General features: G+C 44.4%; 2 protein-coding genes across 16 annotated transcripts in view; both read left to right on the plus strand.

Moving 5' to 3' along the window:
• The window catches only part of MYO3A (myosin IIIA), a 271,375-nt gene extending 252,552 nt beyond the window's left edge, over positions 1–18,823 (plus strand). For 6 of the 14 annotated variants that reach the window (XM_054522103.2, XM_024253781.3, XM_054522099.2 and 3 more), the window contains 4 exons: positions 34–140; positions 8,069–8,109; positions 9,771–9,914; positions 18,605–18,823. In XM_054522103.2, the coding sequence (XP_054378078.1) occupies positions 34–140; positions 8,069–8,109; positions 9,771–9,914; positions 18,605–18,737 (425 nt within the window). In that variant the 3' untranslated portion in view covers positions 18,738–18,823. Of the gene's footprint in view, positions 1–33; positions 141–5,075; positions 7,898–8,068; positions 8,110–9,770; positions 9,915–10,889; positions 12,295–18,604 lie in introns of those variants that run through there. The other 8 variants (XR_008510349.1, XM_054522102.2, XM_054522098.2 and 5 more) reach the window with 7 other exon arrangements.
• A 4,272-nt stretch (positions 18,824–23,095) lies between these two features.
• GAD2 (glutamate decarboxylase 2) overlaps positions 23,096–25,504 on the plus strand; it is a 90,492-nt gene continuing 88,083 nt past the window's right edge. The window contains exons 1-3 of one of the 2 annotated variants that reach the window (XM_063727256.1): positions 23,096–23,664; positions 24,392–24,451; positions 24,624–24,773. In XM_063727256.1, coding sequence (XP_063583326.1) covers positions 23,589–23,664; positions 24,392–24,451; positions 24,624–24,773 — 286 coding nt within the window. In that variant the 5' untranslated portion in view covers positions 23,096–23,588. The remainder of the gene's footprint in view (positions 23,665–24,391; positions 24,452–24,623; positions 24,774–25,504) is intronic. The other variant, XM_024253712.3, reaches the window with a different exon arrangement.

Here is a 25,504-nt window from a genome sequence, read left to right on the forward strand (position 1 = left end):
TTGAATACTTGTTTATGATCACCTTTCTTATAGGTATCTCTAAAGGAGAGGAGCCAAAAATATTGAGACCCCCAAGACGACCCCGGAAACCCAAAACATTAAATAACCCTGAAGACTCCACATACTATTATCTACTACATGTAAGTGGCTCACTCTTACTATCAGATGGGAGCCATCACATCTACTAATGGCCAGTGTGAAAACTGTGGCTAGATTAGTTCAGGCACAAAGGAAGGCCTGGCAGGACAGAGATGCCCTTGGTCTCCTCTTCACTGCCCTCCCCTGGCTGGGGATCTGGGCACTTTGATCTCCTCCAGCCCTTCTTCCTCACATTCAAGCCTCTCCCATGGTAGTACCTACCACGTCCTCCTTGCAGCTTTCTCTGCTGTTCCATTAATATGAGCTGATATGAAAATATCAACTCAGAAAGAGAAACCCATCATAGCAGGAGCTCTCCAGAGAGGGGCCCTGGTGTAAATGGGTGGGTTATGGTGAAACTAGAAGAAAAGGAAAGAAAAGGAGAAACAGACGTTTATTAAGCATCTTTTAAATTCCAGGCCTAGAATAAGGCTTGTTCACATACACTGTGATAGCTAATCCTGGAAATATCCCTGAATGTATTATCCATATCTCTCAGATTAGGATTCTGAGACACAGATAAGCATGCCTTAGCTGCCAGGCCATTCATTTTATTGAGGTCTTCTGACCACACAGCTCCTGCTTACTAACAGCATGAGGACTCATTGGCGTCACCCCTGATAGCCTGGCCTTCTTCTCATGTTCCTGTTCTCCATGAATGCCACTGTCATCCACATGGTCTCATAAACCAAGAACCTGGGAGTCATTCTGGATTTTGTCCTCTCTCTCATACGTGTGATCCATCAGTGGCTCTAACTGTGGCTTCTACCTGCAAAAGCTCACTCCAACTCATTTCCCCCCTCTAACCTCACAGCAATTACCATATTTCAGACTATTAATCATTTCCCACTGTGGAATATTTCAGGTCCCACGTAACTGCCTAATTGCATCCTCTCCAGCCTGCATCTGAAAATGTCTCTAAACCATACCTTTGAGCATGCTCCTCCCTTAATTGTTCTTTTAATGGCTCAGCAACTCCTTCAGGATGAAGTCCTGATTCCTTCCAAGGCCTTCTTTGTGGGACCCGCGACTGCTTTTCAGCCTCTTTTCTTGCCCTCTTCTTGTCCTCGAGCCATAGTGAACTGCTTGAAACTCTGCTGGTGAGCTGCATTCCCTCATGCTCCCGAGGCCTTTGCACCCTCTGGCTGGTCCCTCCATTTGCAATATTTATTCACTCTTCCACTCTCCACTGCCACAGTGAGAGAGCAGCACTCCCCTATGCCCTGGAGAACCCAGAGGACGTGTCGAAACCCAGAGAATCAGTTGGAAATAAGTTTCCCACCTCGCAGGCAGAAAATGAAGCTCACACTTGACCTCCAAGTTAGCCAGTCTTCTCTAGTTCTTTCCCTTCTCTCTAGTGATTTCTTTTCAGTTTCCACAGAGGGTTGTCTGTGGAAACCCATTCTCCTCCCCTCTCATTTCCTTTAGACAATCCCATTAACTACTACAACCTCAGTGACTGCTGATTTCTGAATCTTGATCACTGGCTTGGATCCCTTTGTAGCTCCAGACTCAAATATCAAACTATCTAATGTTTATTTTACATATTCTACATAGATACACACAAGCATCCATGTATACATATATAGAGATATATACACACACATACACATCCATACATGGGTGCGCACACTTACAGCTTTGTTGAGATATAAATCGCATGCCATACAATTCACCCACCTTAATATATATTAAATGGTTTTTAGTACAATAATCACAATCAATTTTACAACATTTTCATCACCTTAAAAAGAAACCCATTAGAAGTCATTTCCCACTCCCCACCCCGTGCCCCAAACCCTAGGCGATCACCAATCTAGTTGTGTTTCTGTAGATTTGCCTATTCTGGACATTTCCTATAAATAGAATCACACAATATGTGGTCTTTTGTGAATAGTCAACTAATTTTACAAGCCAGTAATCTGACTATTACCTTGACTTCTCCCTCGTTCTCATCTTCCATATTCAAAAATCTAAATCCAAATATTTCTTGAGTTTCTGTTTCTCTCTATGCTCTGTGCTAATACCCTCTTCCAGGCCAGCATGTCTTGTCAATAGTTCTGAGTCACTCCTCTTACTGGTCCCTTGGTCTTGTTTTTCCCCTTCTAATTAACATATTTTCCACACTGTAGCCTGAGTTGTATTTCTAAAATTAATATCCAATTATACTATCCTCCCATTGATGGAGCTTTTCTGTTACTTCCCACTGTCCTAAGGTATGAAGGCCTGTCAGAATCTGGGCCCTGCTCACCTTTCCAGCCTCTGTGCTTGATATTCATTCATTCACCCCTCCAAACTCTCCACTCCAGCACTTCCTTCCCAGTAACCTGCATTCTCCTCTTCAAATTGTCCACGAACATTTGTCCTTGGATATGCCCTTTTTTCAGCCTAAAACACACATCCTCTTCCTCTTCTTGTCTTTCATGGTCAAAACACCTTCAGCCTAGATCTCTTTTTCTTCAGGAAACCTTGTCACTCCCAAATCCCAAGAGAGCTCTTCCTATATCCTCCGGAAGAACGTACTTCCTTTTTATGACACGTTATCATGCTAAAGAGGGATTGATGTGGCTTCCACAAGGTCAAGGAGTCTGCCTGTTTTATTCAACCTGACACATAGCAGGCATGCAATAAATATGTGTTGTACAAATGAGAGCAATGAAATAAAACAATGAAAAACAAATAGGAGTAAATTGAGAAAAATCTAAAATTCCAGATACCTGCGTTTGACAGTCACTTTATATAGGAAGCCGATTAAGAAATGAAATTGATTTTTTTCTGTGCTCTCAAATAATTTAAAAAGCAGCAAATATTCTGACATTTGTTTATGCAGTTAAATAGAACAGCAGAAACAAGATTAGAAATTACCAAACATTCCCTATTAACCCTGAGTTTAAGTAGTCAGTGATACTCAATGCTGTTTATTAAGTGCAACTGAAATGACAAGTGATTGTGATGACTTCAACAGCAGATAGTATTCCCAGTATGAGAAATTGTAAAAGACCTGAACTGAAGTGAAATGTTATTACTAACAACCAGTGAGAACTGCGGAGCAAATTCTGAGCCTCATAAATGAGTTCCATCCCCAAGAAGCTTACTTTGTCATTGCACTATTATTTTTAAGTGACTATATTTCCATACATCCTAAGGCATTAGGGAATAGGATCCTTTTTTATAACTCTGAGTTTGAAATCTATGACTTCAATGAAAAAACACGGAAAAGGAGTATATTATTACAAGTGAAAATATACCATGTGTTCATATTTATCTGGCCCTTCCCAGGATTTGAGGCATTACACATAGTGAAAAGTGTGACTGTAATGAGGTCCCACTCCCTTTAACCACCAAACACTTTCTGTAATTTTAAAGGGTTTTCATGAAAGTCTTTCTAAAATATATTATACTGCATATTTTAAACCCTTTCTTGATGATCCAGGGTCACTTCAGTGAATGAATTTTTTTTTTACTTTTTTTAATGTTTTTTTTCATTTTTATGGATACATACTAGTTGTACATGTTTATGGAATACATGTGATATTTCAACACAAGCATACAATGTGTAATGATCAAATCAGGTAACTGGAGCATCCATCATCTCAAGCATTTATTTCTTTGTGTTAGGAACATCCCAATTCCACTGTTTTAGTTATTTTGAAATATACAATACAGTACTGTGAACTTTTATTGTAGCACTATTCAAAATGTTTGTACTTGATTCTTGTTACTGAAACACCAGGGATTTGGTTGAGGTCCGGCTGCACACCACACAGAAAGCCAATCACTGAACCGAGTATTACCAAGGAAGAAGGCCTTAATCAGGTGTTGTAGCCCAGGAGATGCGAGCTCAGTCTCAAATCCATCTCCCTTACAGATTAAGGCCAGGGATTTATATAGCAGAGAGGAAATGTAACAATGTTTAAGAAAACAAGAACTAGGGAGGGGCAAGGAAGCAATCATGGTGAATGAGTGCAGTGTTGTGGTGAGTTTCAGTCCTTTTTTTTGAGGGGCCTGAAGATTATTTCCTGAGGAAGCAACTCAGATAAAACAAAAGTTTCAAATTTTAAGAACAGAAGGGTTAGTTTCTATGTTTATCAAAAAGAACAGTCTATGGGACTACTGGGTTGGTTTCATTTGGATCTATACTTACCAGAGAGGATCCCTGACTGCCATGGCTAAGGCAGCACCCAGTCTCTCTGTGTGTCCCAGGCCTGCTTCATTTTTCTCCAGTGCATTTTGCGTTTTTTGTTGTTGTTGATGGTGGTGTTTTTGAGACAGAGTCTCACTTTGTTGCCCTGGCTGGAATGCGGTGGCCCGATCTCAGCTCACTGCAACCTCCACCTACCGGGTTCAAGCGATTCTCCTGCCTTAGCCTCTCAAGTAGCTGGGATTACAGGCACCCACTGCCTCACCCACCTAAATTTTTTGTATTTTTAGTAAAGCCAGGATTTTACCATGTTGGCCAGGCTGGTCTCGAACTCCTGACCTCAGGTGATCTGCCCGCCTTGGCCTCCCAAAGTGCTGGAATTACAGGGGTGAGCCACCACACCCAGCCTTCTTCAGTGCATTTATGAATATTTATTTGTCTACTTGTCTCCTGTGTGACTTCCCCCTCTAAACTAGAAGCTCTATGGAGGCAGGGCCTATGCTCGCTTTTACAGCCATAGTCCTCAGAACACTGTGCTGCTAACATCGTAACTAGAAGACTGTTAAATAATAGACCACTGTAGGACAGTACTTTCGGGCTGTTGAGTTGTAGAAAATTATTTCCTTTACATTTGCCTAACACAAACATCTCTGCTTTCAGTTGTTTTGCTGTTTATATATATATATATATATATATTTCTCCTTGGATGTCACTTCTTACAGTGGCGATTCTGGCAGCCTTAACATCAGTGTTGCCTCTTTCCTATGACTTGATGCTCTTTATCTCTTACGTCTAGGAAATGCTGCTGCTGTGTCCAAAATAAGAGTGAGCCAAGCCGCAGAAGCGTGCCTGTGGAGGAGAGCATTAGCGGAGTGCGCATGGCCTGTTGTACTGCCTGGGCTAACTCTCAAAGTTGTGCAGCATCAGCAAAAATGACTCAGGGCCAAGTTTCCTCAAAAAAAATGAGTAATCGAACACAATCTTATCAGAGATCCCTTCCAATTTTATTATTCTTTCCAGTACTTTCCCTAAACTACAGCAGTAGTTAGTTTGGCCACTCCAAAGTCTTTTTCTTCCTAACTTCAACGTTTTAGCTCCTTCATCCATCTAAATAAAGAAATTGGTAGTGTATTACCAAAAGGAAAGTAAGATTGTGCTCACCATGATGTAATGGATATGAATTTTAACGTTTTGTCATAAAACATATCTCTTTATGTCGGGTGGGGCTGGAGGGGGGAGTGCAGTGTGCCTGATTAAGGAACAGGTTCTTCAAAGTCTTCAGAGCTAAGACACTATTCTTTAAAGGCCTCCTCAAGAAACACCCAAGCCAGAAAATCTACGTGAGTCATGTTTGTCTCCTCTTTCTTTCTTTTCTCTACTCTGGTTCTACAAGAAACTGCCATGGGACATTTGCTTCTCTATTTTCATTTCAAATTTCAAGTTTTTAATTTGTAATTTCAAAACTATAATTGAAAACATTGTACATCTTAGCAAAAATGTCCCCATTATAAAGTCCGTGTAATAAATTTCTTATAAAATCCTCACCTTTGAGGAGTGATATGCTTCCCTTTTCATGACAAAGGGTAGAGGTTAATGCATCGTGCTCCCCTTTTAGCCCCAGCTGTTAGGAAACTAAGAGATAAATGTAAGCCTCCATCTTAATGCACCTACTTCCTTTGCCTCCTTTGTTTCTCATTTACAATTTTTACTTTATTATTTTAATTGTATAATGACTTATATTATGAGCCATCTTAAATAATTTTTGGAAAAATATATTACTGAATTACATTTCATGAGAATATTCTAACACAAGGCCACATGTGGCAGCTCACACCTGTAATCCGAGCACTTGGAGAGGCCGAGGTAGGTGGATTGCTTGAGCTTGAGAGTTCGAGACCAGCCTGGGGAACATAGCGAAACCTTGTCTCCACAAAAACTACAAAAATTACCTGGGCATGATGGGTCATGACTATAGTCCCAGCTACAAGGATGGCTAAGGTGGGAGGATCACTTGAGCCCAGGAGGCAGAAGTTGCAGTGAGCCGAGATTGCACCGCTGCACTCCAGCCTGAGTCACAGAGCGAGACCCTGTCTCAAAAAGAAAGAAAAGAAAAAAGAATATTCTAACACAGACAAGAGTGAAAGATGTCTGGACAATACGTCCTCTTCTAGGAATTCGCATAACTGAGAACCAACTTATATACACCATGTCCCAGAAGGAAGTGCTGATCTAGTATAAATAGGATCTTCACCAGCCTGAGAATTCAAGGGCAGAACATTATTTGATTCTTAGTTATATAAAGGGCATCTCTGTCACTCAACGTAGTGCCATCACTTAAGCATAACTTTGAACTATAGGCAATTGTTACCTAGAACAAAAGGGACTTTTTTTCAGGTAATGGATGAGAGAGGCAGGACTTCTGTAGGAAACTACTACTGAAGTAATGTTAAAACAGAAACAACCACCACAACAAACAGCACCCCAGTCCCAGAGATCATTAACTGAACTGCTAGTGGCCACTGTTCCTATGCGGGCAATGTAATTATTTGTAAGCGCCTCTTAGCCTAGGGCATTGGCTCAAGAATGTGAAGTGACAGGAAACGGGAGAACAGGAATGTAATTGATATCCTGCCCTTACATTATTTCCTGAATGGTCTCCTCTCAGACATGATGCAAGGAAGCACTCACTTCTACCTCATCCACACGTTAAAATGCCAACCAATAAGAATAAAAGAAACCATGAACTGTTTCACTCATCTACTATTTTAGAGCACAACAAATGATAAATGCTGAAAAAAACATGACTTACTGTGTCTCTAAGAATACTGGGGAAAACCCTCAGTATTTATAAACCATTATTAACTGCCATTTTTGTTATACAACACTTTTATGGTACCAGCCAACTTGATACCTGCTATAGGGTTTCCACAGTTATAATATCTTCAGTTTGTTCAAGGTGAATATGGTGTCTGTTTTCTCAGCCTAAAAGACAAATATGCTGTGGCAACATGTAAATATATGAGCTCAAATATATTGAATTAGCACACACACAAAAACGCATTACTAATTCTACAGTGCAAAAGATAATACTGGTTTGTATATAAGGTGAAACTTATATTCAAAGGACCATTTTGTTAGTGTTCAAATTGAAGTATCAGTTAAAATATATCTAATTATTTCCATACTTGCATATCTTAATTTGTTCTGACCTTGATACATAAAGTTCTCAACTATGAAAACATTGTGCAAATGAAAACATATATCATCTGTGCTGCTACGTTTATGTCATAAATGGGCTCCTATAGGTTTATGAAGTCACAATTTCATTCTTTTTGCGGACTGTTGCACCTGCCCTCCATATTCACCCATCTGTTTTACCTGCAGACAAAGAAGCAAGACATTCAAAGCAGCTTAATTAACCTGCTTCCATCGCAACTGCATTTGTATAGAGAAATGGGCTTCCCAGAAATTTTACAGTTTGCTCCCGTTTGTAGTAAATAGATCTTATGTAGCCTTGTTTATATTGGTCACTGTGTGGGAAATACATTTTTCATATGGAATGCAAAGATTCATTTCAGTTTGGGTGTGGCAAAAATAACCAGAAATTTATAATTAATAAAACTTGAGTAAATTATATTTCTTTAAATTTTTAAAATATTGTATCCACTTGCTTATTTCTAACTTAGTCTTTTAAGAGTAAGTGTATTTACATATTAAGATTATAGTAATATATCAATTATATTAAGATCATAATATTATATAGATCTTTTGAATTCTTCTTTCCTTTAGAAGTCAATCCAAGAAGAAAAACGAAGACCAAGGAAAGACAGGTAATTATTAATTCTCGATTTCAATCAGTCATCTTATTCAAACAAAAATAAAAATCCATGTGTTCAAATTATGATTTAAAATCACCTATTTTAGGCCGGGCGTGGTGGCTCACGCCTGTAATCCCAGCACTTTGGGAGACTGAGACGGGTGGCTCACCAGGTCAGGAGATCAAGACCATCCTGGCTAACACAGTGAAACCCCGTCTCTACTAAAAATACAAAAAAAAAAATTAGCCGGGCGTAGTGGCGGGCGCCTGTAGTCCCAACTACTCAGGAGGCTGAGGCAGGAGAATGGCGTGAACCCGGGAGACGAAGCTTGCAGTGAGCTGAGATCGCACCACTGCACTCCAGCCTGAGCAGTCGACTGAGCGAGACTCCATCTCAAAAAAAAAAAAAAAAAAAAATCACCTATTTTATGTGGATAGATTTGGAAAGTAATGTGCACTCGATACATTTATGTTACAAATATGTGATTTATGTATAATTTATAAGATCCTGCCCACTGGAAATCTATTGAGCCAGCATAGCACTAAGAACTTGAATATGTTTTAAATGAATCGTACCCTCCCAGTAGGTAATTTGCTTTTCTTGTTCCATGGAATGGTTTTGCTTGGGCAATTTGAACACCCTGTATTCATAAATTTTCTTTCCCCAAACTCCTTTTTGCTTTTTCTCCTTCTACACATGCTAAATCTTGCTGCTTGTAATTTTTATAGATTTGTTAAAAGGATAAGGTTTATGTTACTTGCAAGTATAGCACACTTAAATTCACATTATTCTCCTTTTCTTATATTTCCCACTGATATTTTACTCTTTTAATATTATATCACTGTTTTAATCAATGTTAATGTCAACCAATTTCCAGACAGTGAGTGCTAAGAACAAACAAGAGCGTTTCTATTAAGCATGAGTGAACACAGTTCTTCGTTTCTGAATCAGTGACATCCTGAAAGTCCTTTTTAGATTAGTATCTGTAATTTGAAAAGTGTGTTTTCCTGGAAGCACTGTAACACCTGGAGGTTTTCCAGACCTACCTGTTTATCTCTTAGGAAGTCCCAGAGAGCCATAGGAACCAGACCGTGCCCTGAGTAGAACCAAGAATTAACATGGGCAAGGATGCACCCTTATGTGTATGTCATGTGTGGGTGTTAAAATCTAGCACAGAAATTAATCCACTAAAGAACAAAGAGTAGAGGGAGGACAGAATGTTATTCATGAAGGAGGTAAGTTAAGATCATATGTGTATCAATGTACTGAGGGCTTATAAAATTTGAAAATGCTGAGTATTAGTACACAAAGGTGAGCTTTTCTGATAATGGCCTAAAGGTCAGTAGCGACTGCTGATCTGGACTGGCCAAACTGAAACACTGCAATCACTGGCTATTCTAGTAACCACTAGTTTGGTGCCAAGTTCAGTGCAATAGAACCAGGAAAATGTGCTCCCACAGCTAATGTTCTGTTCAAGGTAAGACATGAAGGTTTTTCTTTTTTACTTATGGGATATACTGTTTTTCCCACATTTCAAGACCTCCCATTTGTATTGACATGTGTATGTTACTCTAAATTATAGTAAATACTTTTAAAGAAAAAAAGTATCCTGTAAGTTTAAGTGAGTAGAAAATTAGATTGATGCAATGGTGTGTTTGTGTGTTCATTTACAGTCAGGGAAAATTATTAGATTTGGAAGATTTCTATTATAAGGAATTTTTGCCCAGTCGTTCTGGACCAAAGGAACATAGCCCTAGTTTAAGAGAACGAAGACCACAGCAAGAACTCCAGAATCAATGTATTAAGGCTAATGAAAGGTAAAAAGCTAAACTTTAAAGTACAGCATTTGCAGTTTTATACTCACAATTTCATTTTTTAAGATATTTCACTTTATATATAGATGAATGAGAAAGCACTCTTAATGAATATTGCATCTTTTGAGTGATATGGTGTTTAAAAGTAATGTCATGTACAGTGTTATGGTAGAGTAATCAGACACCTCAGTTTTCCTAGCAAAAACTGAGTTTATATCTGTTTTCTTGGTGTAATTATTAACAAAAACTCCTGTTATTTAATAAAAGTACTTCATTTTGGATGATAAATTATTATATGGTCATCTAATTGTAAGCAATATATCATATCCAAAATCTATATTCAAGCTTAATCAAAGTAATTTTAATTACTCATTGGTTTCTTAATTATGCTTGTTAATTTCTCAGAATCAATGATGTCAGACCCAAAAACATTTGAGAGAAAGATTCATAGAAAAATGCATATTTTGGACTTGAATTCTCACCTTGCCACCAACTTTCTGACATTAAGTAAATTATCTTGTAGCTTATTTCATACTTTAGGAATTTTTTTGTCTTTTCTCCCAAAATATCTGTGGCGTTTTGAGATCTGGATACATAATAAAACAAACATGGCATATGAAAAATTGGAGTAATGACGGAAGACAAAAAGCTGTTCATCCAAAATTCTAAACGAATATCCTGTGAGTCTAGGGTCCTCAGAACCCTCACCCATTTTACAGCGTGACATGGTGGTGAAGAAAAGTTTTAGAGTCACATGGTCTTAGGTTTGGATCCTGATCCTGCTGCTTAGTTGTTGAGTGACCTTGCTCATGATAGTTGACCTGTTGAAGCTTCATTTCCATATCTGCAAAAGAATTTACTAATAACTGCCTCACCATGTTGTTGTAGAGACTAAATGTAGCAATAGGGTACTTAGGAGAGGCATAGGAAACGTGTTCTATCAGTGGTGGCTATTATCATCTTTATTTGCTTTTCCAGAATCCATCTGAACTATGATATTTGCCCTTTGCCTCCAAAAGAAGATGTGCTCTTCCATCTTGGGATCAGTAACATGTTGGAGCTTAGAGATGTTCTAGTCTAATCACAGAGCTCTGTACAGAAGAACACCAAATGCCAGAAAGATTAAGTGATTTGCCCAAGGTCACACATTGAGTTAGTGAACTAAAATCCCCGATGTTCACTCCCTGCCCATTTGCTTTTCACTGACTTACCTGCTTCCCATTTTAAAAGCTCACCCTGCCCCTTCTCCAATGTATCCTTCCCCTTCCCCCCACTGGCAGATACACATCTGCTATGAAAGTGTTCTATCCCTGAAATACTCCTGATGTAGATTAAGTGATGTCTATGGGTGTTATTTAGTATCCACTGGAATAAATGCTAGCAGCTAGTATTGTTGACTGCCTACATTGTGCTAGGCACTATGCCATTGTCTCATTTAATCCTCACAGCAGCCGCACGAGGCAGTTACTATTATTGCCCCATTTTATAGATGAGGAGGCTAAGTCTACAAAGTTTAGTGACTGCAAAGAGTCACCTAGATGATAAGTTCATGGAGCCAGAATTTCTAAGTTCAGAGCTGATGGCCTTAACCATTACTCAGTATTTCCATCCTATGCAAAAGATCATGCTGGGCGTTTGAAGAAGGGGTGGATAGAATAGTGCGTAAGATGTGATCCTTACATCCAAGAGCTTGATGCTAGAGGAAAAGTATACTCATATAACAAAGCTGAACAAGGTAACTCAGATAAGGTTTTTTTTTCTAAACTAAGGAAGGTTACAGAGACAAAACAGCCTTGACAGTATCCTGAATTTAAAATAGAAAACAAAAACCAAACAGCGAAATAGTGCTATTGAAACAATTGGAGAAATTTGAGACTAAGCTACGTGTCAGAAGATATTAATGCACAAAGAATGTCTTTTTGTGTACATACACGCACCAAGTATTGGCATTGCCCAAGAGGGTGTAAGTCTGGGAGTAAGAGACAACAGCAATGGTGAACTGAGTGCCTTGTGATTTTTTTAATTGACAAAACGTGTATAAACTTGTGGTATAGGACATGATGTTTTAAGATACATGTACATTGTGGAATGGCTTGATCATGCTAATTAACATATGAATTACTTCACTTAGCTACCTTTTGTATGGTGAAAACACTTAAAATCTACCCTCAGCAGTTTTCAAGTACACAATACATTTCTATTAACTATAGTCACCATGTTGTACAGTAGATCTCTTGAATTTATTCCTCCTGTCTAACTGACATTTTGTATCCTTTGACTGATCTCTCCCCAGTCCCACGACCAGTGCCCTGGTAACTACTATTCTACTCACTGCTCTGTGTGCTTGTCTTTTTTTCTTTTTTTTTTTGACTTCCACGTATAAGTGAGATCACGCTATATTTGTCTTTCTGCACCTGACTTCTTTCACTTAGCATTCTGTCCTCCAGGTTCATTCGTGTTGTTACAAATGGCAGGATTTCTTTTCTTTTTTTTTTTTTTTTTTTGAGATCGCCCAGGCTGGAATGCAGTGGCATGATCTCGGCTTACTGCAAGCTCCGCCTCCTGGGTTCATGCCATTCTCCTGCCTCAGCCTCCCGAATAGCTGGGAGTACAGGCAACCGCCACCACACCCGGCTAATATTTTTTTGTATTTTTAGTAGAGACAGGGTTTCACTGTGTTAGCCAGGATGGTCTCAATCTTCTGACCTTGTGATCTGCCCTCCTCGGCCTCCCAAAATGCTGGAATTACAGGCATGAGCCACCACGCCAAGCCGGATTTCTTTCTTTTTTAAGGCAGAAGGGTATTCCATTGTGTACGTATACCACATGTTCATTATCCATTCATCCATTGATGGACTCTTAAGTTGATTCCATATCTTGGCTCTTGTGAATAATGCTGCAATGAACATCTGAGTGCAGATTTTTTTTTTTTTTTTTTGAGTGAGTCTCGCTCTGTCATCCAAGCTGGAGTGCAGTGGCACGATCTCGGCTCACTGCAACCTCTGCCTCCTAGGTTCAGGCGATTCTCCTGCCTCAGCCTCCAGAGTAGCTGGGATTACAGGTGTGTGCCACTATGCCTGGCTAATTTTTATATTTTTGGTAGAGACGGGGTTTCACCATGTTGGCCAGGCTGGTCTTGAACTTCTGGCCTCAAGTGATCCATCCACCTCGGCCTCCCACAGTGCTAAGATTACAGACGTGAGCCACAGTGCCCAGCCCAGATATCTTTTTTACATACTGATTTCATTACCTTTGGATATATGCTCAGAAGTAGGATCATATTTATTTTATTTTATTGTATTATTTATTTATTTATTTTTGAGACACAGTCTCGCTCTGTCACCCAGGCTGGAGTTCAATGGCACAATCTCGGCTCACTGCAACCTCCGCCTCCCAGGTTCAAGTGATTCTTCTGCCTCAGCCTCCCAAATACCTGGGATTACAGGTGCCTGCCACCACACCCATCTAATTTTTGTAATTTTAGTAGAGATGGGGTTTCACCATGTTGGCCAGGCTGGTCTCAAACTCCTGACCTCGGGTGATCCGCCCACCTTGGCCTCCCAAAGTGCTAGGATTACAGGCGTGAGCCACCGTGCACAGCCTGTTTTTAATTTTTTGAGGAACTGCCATACGGTTTTCTGTAATGGCTGTACTAATTGACATTCCCACCAACGATGTGCAAGAGTTTCCCTTTTCTCCTCACCTTTGCGAACATTTGTAACCTTTCATCTTTTTTATAGTAGCCATCCTAACAGGTGTGAGATCTCATTGTGTTTGTAATTTGCATTTCCCCAATGATTAGTGATATTGAACATTTTTTCATATACATGTTGACCATTTCTCAGTCTTCTTTTGAGAAATGTTTATTTGGGTCTTTTGCCCAATTAATTATTTAATTGAGTTATTTGAAGGTTGTTTTCTGTTTGGGTTTTTTTTTTTTCTAAGTTTTATCAGTTCCTTTTATATTTTGAATATTAACCACTTATTAGATGTATAGTTTGCAAATATTTTCTCCCATTTAAATGATTGTTCCTTCATTCTGTTGAATGTTTCCTCTGCTGTGCAGAAGCTTTTTAGTTTGATGTAATCCCATTTGTCTATTTTTTGCTTTTGTTGCCAGTGCTTTTGAGATCACAATCATTGCCCAAACCAATGTCATGGAGCTTTTCCCTTATAATTTCTTTCTTTTATTTTCTCTTTCTAGGCAGCATCACATGAGCTAGCCCCTATATTTTCTTCTAGTTTTGCAGTTTCATGTCTAATGTTTGAGTCTTTAATCCATTTGGAATTGATTTTTGTATGTGAGATTGCTTTTTGTAAGTGAGATAACAATCTACTTTCATTCTTCTGCATGTGGACATGTGGTTTTTCCAGCACCATTTATTGAAGAGACTGTCCTTTCCCCATTGTGTGTTTTTGGCATCTTTGTTGAAAATCAAATGACTGTAAATGTTGGATTTATTTCTGGGCTCTCTATTCTGTTGGTCTATGCATCTGTTCTTATGCCAGTACCATGCTGTTTTACTTACAATAGCTTTTTAATATAGTTTGAAATCAGATAGTGTGATGTCTCCCAGCTTTCTTCTTTTTGCTCAAGATAGCTTTGACTATTTGGGGTCTTCTATGGTTCTATACAAATTTTCAGATTGTTTTTCCTATATTTGTGAAGATGTCATTGGAATTTTGATAGAGATTCCATTGAATCTGTAGATTGCTTTGGGTAGTATGAGCGTTTTACCAATATTAATTATTCTGATCCATGAACACGGAATATCTTTCCATTTATTTGTGTCATCTGCAATTTCGTTCATCAATGTTTTATACTTTTCAGTGTATAGATCTTTTACCTCCTTGGTTAAATTTATTCCTAAGTATTTTTTGTAGCTACTGTAAGTGAGATTGTTTTCTTTCTTTTTTTTTTTTTTTTTTTTGATAGTTCATTGTTCTCCTGGACTTTAAATGAATAAAATCTGGTGGCAGGCAATCAGTGATTAGAGAATGGCACTAGAGGAAAAGAGGACAACAAGAGGCTGACATCTGCTTGTCTCCTCTGAACATGGGACCTAGTGGGGTCTCTGCTGGGCAGTGGTGAGAGATGTGGGGTGTTTAGGGCATAAGCAGGTTTTAATTATGGCAAGATGATCAATGGAGGATAAAAAGGGGAAAATAGGATGGAACACAAGTGCCTCAGTTAAGAGACAGGAGAATTGCGAAAGAAGCATCAACAAAAAAAGAGGCAAAAGGATACAAGGAGGAAAGCCTAAGATTTGAGCTCTATAGACCTGGGTTTGAATCTGCACTCCACTTCTTACTAGCCATGGCAACTAGGATCAGTCTGTTTTCTCATCTGCAAATTAAGAATAACAGGAATCTAAGGCCTTGCAGTGTTGTCCTTAGAATTAGAAATAATGTTTGTGATATACCCGGCAGATAGTTGATATTTAATATTCTTAAAACAGAAATAAGCTGAATAGGTATGAAAATTCAAGTCAGTAACTCAGAAGAGGATGATCTGCTCCTTCAATACCCATCATGATGCTACTTGACCTTCCCTGTCAAGTATCCACTGAGCTCAGGATGCCCTGAAAGACCTTGCCAAAGGTTTTTTTCTTTTTCTTTTCCTTTTAATTCCCTATTCAGAACGGACCAGAATAGAGGCATATTCCATCGCAGGCTACGTTCTAGACCTCTCCTTTCACCATTATTTTCATTCATTTGCATAGACTTCCAATGGCCTTGCCCTCTCTCCTTCAATTATATTCAACTGGCAAACTCCAATGCTGAGTGAAATCAAAACAATTTAATCCCACTTAAAATTATGGCCACTCCTTAGGCAGGCCCTTAGTTACTTTGCAATATTACATTTCCCTAAAAATTCCTTATGCCACTTTCCCGGTCCTCTCTCCTCAAACCCTCCAAACTTCCTGGCTCTCAGCTGACAACCTTCTTTTATAACAGTAGCAGATAACAGACACATGCTGAATCTATCAGTCGTCCTACCACTTACCCGTCTACTTACCTCAGGATTCTATTGATGACCTTTCCACCCTCCTAGCTAAAGTGAAACCTTCCCTTTGTGCACTAAATCCAAGTGCTATCATTGACTCAAGGGCATTGTCCTGCAATTGTCCCCTCTTTCTTCTGCACCTTGAATGTTTGTTCTCTTTATGAAATCATTTCTGGCAATTAGTGAACATGATGCATTCAGATCCATCATAAAAAATATCCTTGACCCAATCCCCCCCTACAACCACCCACTTTTTCTGCTCTTCAGTATAGTAAATGAATAATACATGAAAGAGTAATGATACTACCTCCTGCACATTCTTTCTTCCTATTCTCTTGAGCCACTTCACTCAGGTTTCCTCTCCCAGCACGACACTGAAATTGCCTCTGCCAAGGTCAACAGTGACTTCCATTTTGCCATGCTCTGTGATTTAACACCTATATTACTCATTTTTTCTTTAAGTACTTCATTCATTGGCCTTCAGGACAGCACTTCTCTTGGTTTGCCTCTTGCTTTACTGGCTGCTCTTTCTCATTCTCCCTGCTGACTTTTCTCATTTCACTGATCTCTCAATAATGGAGTGTCCCAGACCTTTGCTTTATCAACATGCACTCTCATGACCTTAAATATTGTCTGAGTACTTAAAATTCCTGGCCCGGCACTGTGGGTCATGCCTGTAATCCCAGCACTTTGGAAGGCTAAGGCAGGAGGATCACTTGAGCTCAGGAGTTCAAGACCAGCCTGGGTAACATTAGTGGGATCCTGTCTTTACAAAAACATAAAAATAAAAAAAAGGAGCCAGGCGTAGTGGCTCATGCCTGTAGTCCCAGCTACTCAGGAAGCTGAGGCTGGAGGATCAGTTGAGCTTTGGAGGTTGAGGCTGCAGTGAGGCTGTTATTGTACCACTGCACTTTAGACTGGGTGACAGAGTGAGAAAGAGAGAAAGAGAGAGGAAAAAAAGAGAGAAAGAGAGAGAAGGGAGGGAGGGAGGAAGGGAAGGAAGGAAGGAAGGGAAGGAATTGTCTTTGTACTTAAAATTCATGAACTGAAATATCTAGCCTTGCCATGACTTATATATTTGATATCCTCTTGAATATCTAATAAATATCTCAAACTTAGCATAACCAAAACTAAAATGTTTATCCCACTGCAGAAATTATGCTTCGCTGCAGCCTTCCCCATCTCATTAAATGACAGTTCCATCCTTCCAGTTGTTTAAGCCAAAAGCCTTGGGGACATTCTTGGTTCTTCTCTTTCACACCCCACATTTAATCCATCAGTGAGCCAACCCTTTCAGTTCTACTTCTAAGTATGACCAGAATCTGGCCAGTTCTCACCTCCTCCTCCACAAGCCTAGTGTAAGCCACTATCAGTCTTGCTTGGATTACTGCAGAATCTCTTAACAGGCCTTCCTACTTTCATCCTGGCAGACAGATCCCGTTATGAGTGATTGCTCTGCACAGAACCCTTCAATGTTTCTCTCACTGTAAGGAAAAGTCAAGTCCTTGACGTGGTCTCAAATTATATGAGCACTAAATTATCTGAACACTCTATCCTCATTCCTCCTTCTCTCATCTCTTGCTATTTCCCCCTCTTGCTTACTCTTTTCAAGCCACAGTGGTCTCCTTGCTGTTCCTTGAACATGATGTACACTCTAGTCTTGCGGCCTTTACATTGCTTGATCTATCATCCTGGAATTACTGTCCTTCCCCATGAGATCTGCATGGCTCACTCTCTTCCTTCAGGTCTCTCCTCATATGTCACCTTATCAGAGAGGCCTTTCCAACCACCCTGTATGAAATTGCCTGTACACACACACATGCACACACACACACACACACCACTCTTTCCCCATTACCCAGCTTGACTTTTCTGTGTAGCACCTCTCACCCCCTGGTGTTTTCAAGTTGTCTGTGGGTCTCCTGCACTAGACTATAAACTCCATGACAGCAAGGATTCCTGCTCACCTATCACCTACACTGGTGGCTGGTACTTAGCAGGTGCTCAGTGAATGAATGAGTGAATGAATGGGGAGTGAATGAATCTATGTAGCTGCATTTTTAGGGAATACCCCACTTCCCAGACAAGCTGCAGAATCTAAAGGTAAACATTGGCAGGGGTTCCCAGCAATGGATTCAGAAACTTAGCCCAGCAGCCTCATTGAAAACATTGAAACACTGAAAAAGCCAACAAGGCCCATAGCTCTTGGTGTCACTAACAGAGCAGTTGGTCAGATTTTGAGTGAGCATTTTTTAAAGAAACATCTGAGCAGTTTTAAAATGCAAAGTATTGAGTGTCTATTTGGGCACTTTGAGTTTTTTCTGTTTGACCAAAGTGTGTTAAAATTAAGGTATTAAAATAAATATTTGTTTATTGGTTGTGAATTATTGCAATCCAAACTCATCTTTCCAAACTGCACCTTCTGAAGCTTAACTTAGCACGTATCTAAACACCATCACCAGGCTCCACCAGCCCCTCTGCTCCTCAGCTTAGAGGAGTTTTTAAAACCTGCTGAGAATTATCGCAGATACGTTTGGCCATTATCCAGTCATTTCGATTGTGCCTGCCCTAAATGTCTGCGGTTGGCAGAACGTGGGAGGAAGAGGACCCGCCTAACTTGGGGTAGGTGGGGACGCGCTGCTCACTGTGGTGCGGTTGACACTTGGGCCCTGGGTTTCGCTTGCAGGTGCTGGGCGGCGGAGAGCCCCGAGAAGGAGGAGGAGAAGGAGGAGGAGAGAGGGCCAGCAGCCAACCCCTACGACTTTAGGAGGCTCCTGCGCAAAACCTCTCAGCGCCGGCGCCTCGTCCAGCAGTCCTAACCGCGCAACGAGGCAGACACCGCCGTCGGAAGGCGCTCGAGCCTGCGGGGCAGCAGGGACCAAGCAGGTACTCTGGGGCTGGCACCAGCAGGCACTGAAGCTGCGGCCCTGATATCCGCAGAGGCTGCCTGCTGCGCTCGGCCCTCAAGTGCCGGGCCGGCCTTCGTGCTCCGAAAGAAGAGACCTGGAAGCCCTCTGGAAACCTCCCCCGACGCCTTCTCTCCGAACTCCCGCACCCTCCTTTCTCACCAGCCCGCCGGTTGGGGCAACCCTGTCCTTGTTCCCCTAATCTCTCTCTTTGTTCTTTTTTTTGTGACTCCTGTGGACCCCATTGCGCCTGGGATCTCGCCAACCCCACTCTCATTTGCGGTGACTGAATTCACAGATTTTTTATTATTATTATTGGAAACGGCTTTTCTTGGCCAACAGAAGACGTGCTAGCGGTTGAATCTTAGAGAAAAAAGCCCGGTAGGGGTAGGGAGAATTTCGAAGATGTATTTCATCTCAAACTTGCTCTTTCTCTTCCTTTGGTTATTAAGGTTACTAAATAAAGGAAGTGCCTTGGAAAACCCGTGGTTTGCGTGACTGATCCCTCATTTTCCCCTCTGGGGCTTCTGAGGGGCTTCTGCTATAAGGCTATGCTGGTGACGGTGCCCAAGGAGGGGCGTTGAGGTGCCTTCATCAGCGAACTCCCAGCACCACCCAGCCACTTCAGACAAACACAATCTAAGCTAAAACCCCTTGCCACACAAACGCAGAGGCCTCCAATGTCTAAATCCCCAACACACCACACGTGCTCGCCTGCACGATGCCTTCCCAATCTGTGTGACTGTCTTCGGCCCCATCTATAAAGATGCTAGTGCCCCCACTGGGTGGAAGTGTCAGATTTCAGGTTCTCCCGGTCTACAGATTTGGGGCCATCTTTGCTACTCCGACTTTGTGTGTATTTAAAATGGGGGAGGCTAGTGGGTGGACAGAAGTTTGCATTCCTGGATTGACTGCACCTTATTCTAAAACCCGGTTTAAGCTGTTTTATGAAACTGACATTCCCATCTAAGCAACCTGGAGAGGGTGAGGACAGGTGATGAGGTCGTTGCATGGAATCAGAAGAAGGGTTCTGACCACGATGGGGCTCACCCCTTGTGTGGGTGCCCTTGGCTCCTGCACCCACAAGCCAGAGTCAAAAGACTCTGGGGAAATATTCGAGGAGTGAGTGAGGGCACGTGCAGGGGGCTCAGAACGTTTGTTGCGCTGCTGGTCCACAGGGCATGGTAATCTCGCCAACTCAAAGAGTTGGCACCAAAAGGTCCCCAGAGCCAACTCGTGTAATCTCTTCATTTTACAGATGCAATGTGGCCAAGGGGAAACCTGCAGCTATAGCAGGGCAGTCCAAGTGCCCTCCAGGCCTTCTTTTTCCCTGGGCTAGCGGCACAGCCTTGCTGGGGTTGCGACTGAAAGTAAGGAGTGACCCTCAGCTGTGCGAATGCACTGAGCAGCCCAGTACAGCCCAGTACCAAGGAAACCAGCACAGCAGGTCACCAGAGAGAGGGGCTGGGAGGGGCAGGGGTGTCTAAAGCCCAAAGTGGCCTGGCCCCCTTCCACCTCTAGCTGCCTGTCCACTTGCCTCCAGAAGGCCTGGGTTTGTGGGGAGGGCGGAGCAGGCACCAGGGGTAAGGGGCAGTAAGCTAAGCTCAGCTTTTTTGCCTGGCCACCCTTCAATCTAGGCTTCCTTCTCGGGTGGCCCCTGAAGACAACAGCCCTGGCACTCAGCCCCTTCTATTACTTCTGTTGGTGTAGGGAGAATTTATGGAGGGAGGCAACAGACTCCCTCACTAAATTTTCCCTGCACCAGTGTTTTAAGTGAGAATAGAAAAGAGAATGGCACAGGCTTGGTGAATGCTTGGTTGCAGTATTTTTGTGTTCTTCCGTGGTCGTTTCCTCTTTTTCTTTCCTCTTCCCTTCTTTCTCTGTCCTTTGACATTTAAGCTTGGGAAGGACACAGGAAAATGTGTGCCAGACACTCTTCTTTGGGTGAGCCTGAGACCCATATGTTGGTAAACCAGACACCTAAGGAAACTGTCCCTACAAGTTGGAGGATTGGGTCTCTCTCCCCTCATCTGAGGAAGGGCCTTCCAAAGCGGCCGCCTTCCCTTCCCATTCACTGGCTGCCTCCTTTGTGAACTAATGACTGTAATTATTACCTCCCAGAGCTCTTTTGTTATCTCCAACCCCAAGCCCCGGAGAGGGGGAATGGGCTCTTTAGTGAAATGAAAGTCATTACAAAGCAAATTACCGTCTAGGGAGGGACAGCCTTCAGGAAAGACAAATCAGATCCCCGTCTGCATCTGAAGTAGGGTGTGTTTAAATAAAAAATGTAAATATCACCATTAGATCCAAAGTACTCCAGAGCTGTGGGATTTAATGGAGTTTAAACGGTAGCACTTGAAGCCATTGCTTTACCAAAAAGAAAAAAAAATCAGTTAAATTCAGGTGTTTTAATCCGTTTCTTCTTTGGGGGTTTTGTGTGATTTAAACGCGTGCTTTTAAGAACCTTTATGTTTTCAACCACTCATCCGTAGTAGAAAAGTTCTGCAACCCTAGACTGCTGGCTTGAAGCAAAACCTTTGCAGGATTTGATATGGATTTCAACAAAGAACTAGCTTCTGCCAGGCTGGAGAGAGCTGCGGAGCTGCCATGCCTGAAGTGCAGATGGCTGAACCACAAGTCTTTAAGTTTCCGGAGTTGTTATCGTGGTGACCTGGAGTATCAGAGCCAGGAGAACAAGAAAGAGGAGCCAAACTGAGCCCTGAGTTTTCGACCACCCGGGCTCCCACAGCCTGGTCCAGACTTCACCTAGCACGCTCAGTGCCAGCCTTCGGCAAGACGCTATCAACGCCCGACTGGTTCCCTGCTCTCACCCTGGCGCCTGGGCCCAGCTGCCATAGTGTGGATCCCATGACTCCTCAGGGAACCCCTGGACTCAGGCACGCGAGAAAAAGACAGCGCTTTGTGGAGAGGATTGACCAGGGACAGTTGTGCTCGAGCACACAGGACTTGGGCCTGTATGCGTCCAGCATGGGCCCCAGAATGTCCCTTCTAAGCCAGGGTCGAGGGGTGCTCGCCCAGACGGGATCCCCGGGTCTCTGCTTTGTTAGCAGCTTTGGTGGCTGGTTCAGGAGGTCAGAGAAATAAAACGGCTTGTGAACACAATGGAAATGACAGGCGCTCTGGCCAGACGCGGGGAAGGCAGCCGCCTCGGGAAGCCGACCTCAGCCCTTTCCCCTCTCTCCCTCCCTCCGTCTCCCCCAGAGCCCCGGAGCTGCGAGGTGCACTTGAAGTTGATCTCCACTGCCAGGAGAATGCAGCGCAAACTGTCAAAGGGCTCCCAATCCTCAGGGCGTCCTCCCTGTCTGTAATAGCTTTTTGTAGAAAGGAAAATCATCACAAAGATTCTGACTTTCTCCTCCTTTCTTTATTAGAAAAAGAGAAAACCCTTCCTAATACGCCTCAGAGAGAACCAATCTCGAGCTTCCGGGTCACCCGCTACCGCGAAGATTCTGTGGGGGCGGGGGGGGGGCCATTGGTTTGAAGCCCCTTAAAACGAAGGCCCTGCAGGCGGTGCCTTCTTTCCTACTAGGATTTGTAAAGCCGAGATTGCTTAGTTGGAAACCCTGTTCTCCCCTCCCAGGCGCACACAGATCCCCCTTACACGCAAGCAGCGGGCCCTTCCACGCCTCCACGGGCCAAGGTCACCAAATGCCCTGATTCCATCCCCCACCCGCCATCAATCCTGCCGACTCTGGCCGCTCTGTCTCATTCTCTTCCAAGAAGTTTCCATTCGTTTTATTTTTTTTCCCCAGCCCGAGGTCCTCAGTAGACTCCAGCGTGGATTTTAATTGCCTCAATCAGCAGTCATTCTCCCCAGCCGTCACTCAGAGCCTGGACTGTGGGTCCCGCGATCTAGCCCTTGGCTGCGCAGGAACGGTGCGACCCCGGGTACGGCGCGGTTCAGCAGGCAGGCGTCAGGTTCTACTAAGGCGCTGAAATGAGCCCATCAGCGGGTAGGAGTCCTTCCCCCGCCGTCCCCTCCCCAGGCTCGTGAACCGCGCCTGATGCCGGCCCGGGGCGCGAGCTCTCGAGGTCGCAGCGACCTCAGCACCTGCTTGGAGGAAAACGGCGCGGGAACCCCGCTTCCTTCCCCTCAGCTGGAGCCAGACCTCAAACAACACCCCAATTGATGCACACAGAAAACTCCTCTGGGCCACGCTTCCCGCCTCGCCGAGGTCTCCCCAGCCTGCCCCTCGCTGACGCTGGCGCGCAGCGTCCGTGGCAGCACCCGGGACAGCTGCCGCCCGCACTTCCCGCCTCTGGCTTGCCCGAGGACGCGCTGGCACGCCTCCCACCCCCTCACTCTGACTCCAGCTGGCGTGCACGGGCTGCCTCGCATCCTCACGACTCAGCTCCCTCCCTCTCTCGTGTTTTTTTCCTCCGCCGCCCCCTCATTCATCCCCACTGGGCTCACTTTCCCTCAAATGCTCTGGTGCTCTCCGCGGTTTCCTGAGTCCGGGCTCCGAGGACCCTTAGGTAGTCTCCGTCTCTTTTAAGGCTCCCCGGCTTCCAAAGGGTTGCCACGTCCCTAAACCCTGTCTCCAGCTCGCATACACACACGCACGGTCAGACACGGACGTTTTCTGTTCCTGCGTGACACCCGCCCTCGCCGCTCGGCCCCGCCGGTCCCCGCACGGTGCCCTCCTCCCGCCACACGGGCACGCACGCGCGCGCAGGGCCAAGCCCAAGGCAGCTCGCGCGCAGCTCGCACTCGCAGGCGACCTGCTCCAGTCTCCAAAGCCGATGGCATCTCCGGGCTCTGGCTTTTGGTCCTTCGGGTCGGAAGATGGCTCTGGGGATTCCGAGAATCCCGGCACAGGTAGGAAGGAGAACGGGGACCTGCGGCGGGCGAGTTTTGCGGTGGTCTGGGGTTTGCGGAGCTACGGAGAAGACGAAGGAGGTTTTTCCACCTGCAACAGGAAACTTCTTCGGGCGCTTCTCCCTGCTTTTGGGCTAAGTCCTTGACGGCCCAAGAGCTCAAGACCTCTACAGCCTCTTGTTCCCTGGGAAGACGCCCAAATAGTCTCGGGCCCCTTCCACAGAAGATTGGAAGAGCCCCCCAAAGACTGCGGTGTCTCGGGGACATGGAATTCCGTGGTCCTGGGGCGCTGCTAAGATCCGGGTGTCTGGACCCTGGGGAGGGACAGAGTGACCGTGAAGATAGTAAAAAAAAAAGGGGGGGGGAAAGTGAGAGATTTCTTGGTCTAGAAAGACAGCCTGCGAAAAAATGGATAGCTTCAGTGTTTAGGAAAACTCGTCCAAGCTAGGCAGGGAGAGGAGTTTGCCTGAGCCGATTGGCACCTGGAAGGGCAGCGGTGTGGGCTTCTTCTTGGGAAACAGATAAAGGAAATGAGGGCTGGGCCCGGGCCGCCAGCCTCCCGCTTGCCTCCCGCACCTGCCGGCCTCACCGAGTTCTGAGCGGCCCCCAGGAGGAAGGCGGCCCTTTCTAGGAACCCGGACTGATTTATTTTCACATAGAACGAAATTTCACACGTCCGTCTGTTCTCTTTCTGCCTTGCTGTCTGCCTGCCTGTTCTTCCTTGCAGCGCGAGCCTGGTGCCAAGTGGCTCAGAAGTTCACGGGCGGCATCGGAAACAAACTGTGCGGTGAGTGCCCAGGGACCGGGGCGGGCAAGGTCGGCCCGCGGGGTCCAAGCCGTCTTCTCACCTCCGCATCCGCGTCAGCGGAGTCGGGGTTTCCTGGCTGCGGGTAGGCGGGAGCGAGGGAACCGGGCCCGGCAGAGGATTGACGAGGCCCGCGTTCGGTGTCCTTACCCAGCCCTGCTCTATGGAGACGCCGAGAAGCCGGCGGAGAGCAGCGGGAGCCAACCCCCGCGGGCCGCCCCCCGGAAGGCCGCCTGCACCTGCGACCAGAAGCCCTGCAGCTGCCCCAAAGCGGATGTCAACTACGCGTTTCTCCATGCAACAGGTAAAGACTCCGCGGGGAGCCCAAGGGCGCCCCTGCCCCTCTCTCTGCCCCGCCCACCGCGGCCGGTGCGGGTCCCGCGCTGAGAGCCGGACGGGGTGTCGAGGTGGCGGCGGAGGCGGGACCTGCCAGAATCTTCAGATAAAAGCCAGAAATGCGGGACCTGCCCGCTGGGTCCAAGCCCCCGAACCTGGCCTCGGAGCTCCAAGAGGGCTCTGAGGACCGTGGCGCTCTTCCCGCAGCGCGGCCCTTGGGGTGGCGGGTGGCCGATGATCCAGGCGCTCGTGCGCGCACTGAATCGATGACGGCTGGCTTCCCTAGGCCGCTGGGGCCTCGGGTGGGACTCGGTTTCCAAATACCGTGCCCGAGAATTCAGAATTGCATTTTTTTTTTTAGGTCTTTAGATCACGAGAGTGATTTGTAGCTGCAATCGCACAAGAGAACGATTCCATTCACTTGAAACCCGCGCGCCAAGTTTTACCCCCGTGCACTTACACACCGTCTCCCAAATGTACGCGCGCGCACACACATGCAGACACACATGCATACGCTCTCTCTCTCTCGCTCTCTCTCTCTCTCTCTCACACACACACACACACACACACACACCGACTTTAGAAATAGCGGGCCTTCCTATCAGACCAGAGATCTTAACGCACCTGTTCCACTTTGGTTTACCCGAAGGCATTCGAGACAAACACTTCTGACGTGAAATATTTCCGTAAACATGTAAG

This window comes from Pongo abelii, chromosome 8, assembly GCF_028885655.2.
Source record: "Pongo abelii isolate AG06213 chromosome 8, NHGRI_mPonAbe1-v2.0_pri, whole genome shotgun sequence".
Classification (NCBI taxonomy): domain Eukaryota; kingdom Metazoa; phylum Chordata; class Mammalia; order Primates; family Hominidae; genus Pongo; species Pongo abelii.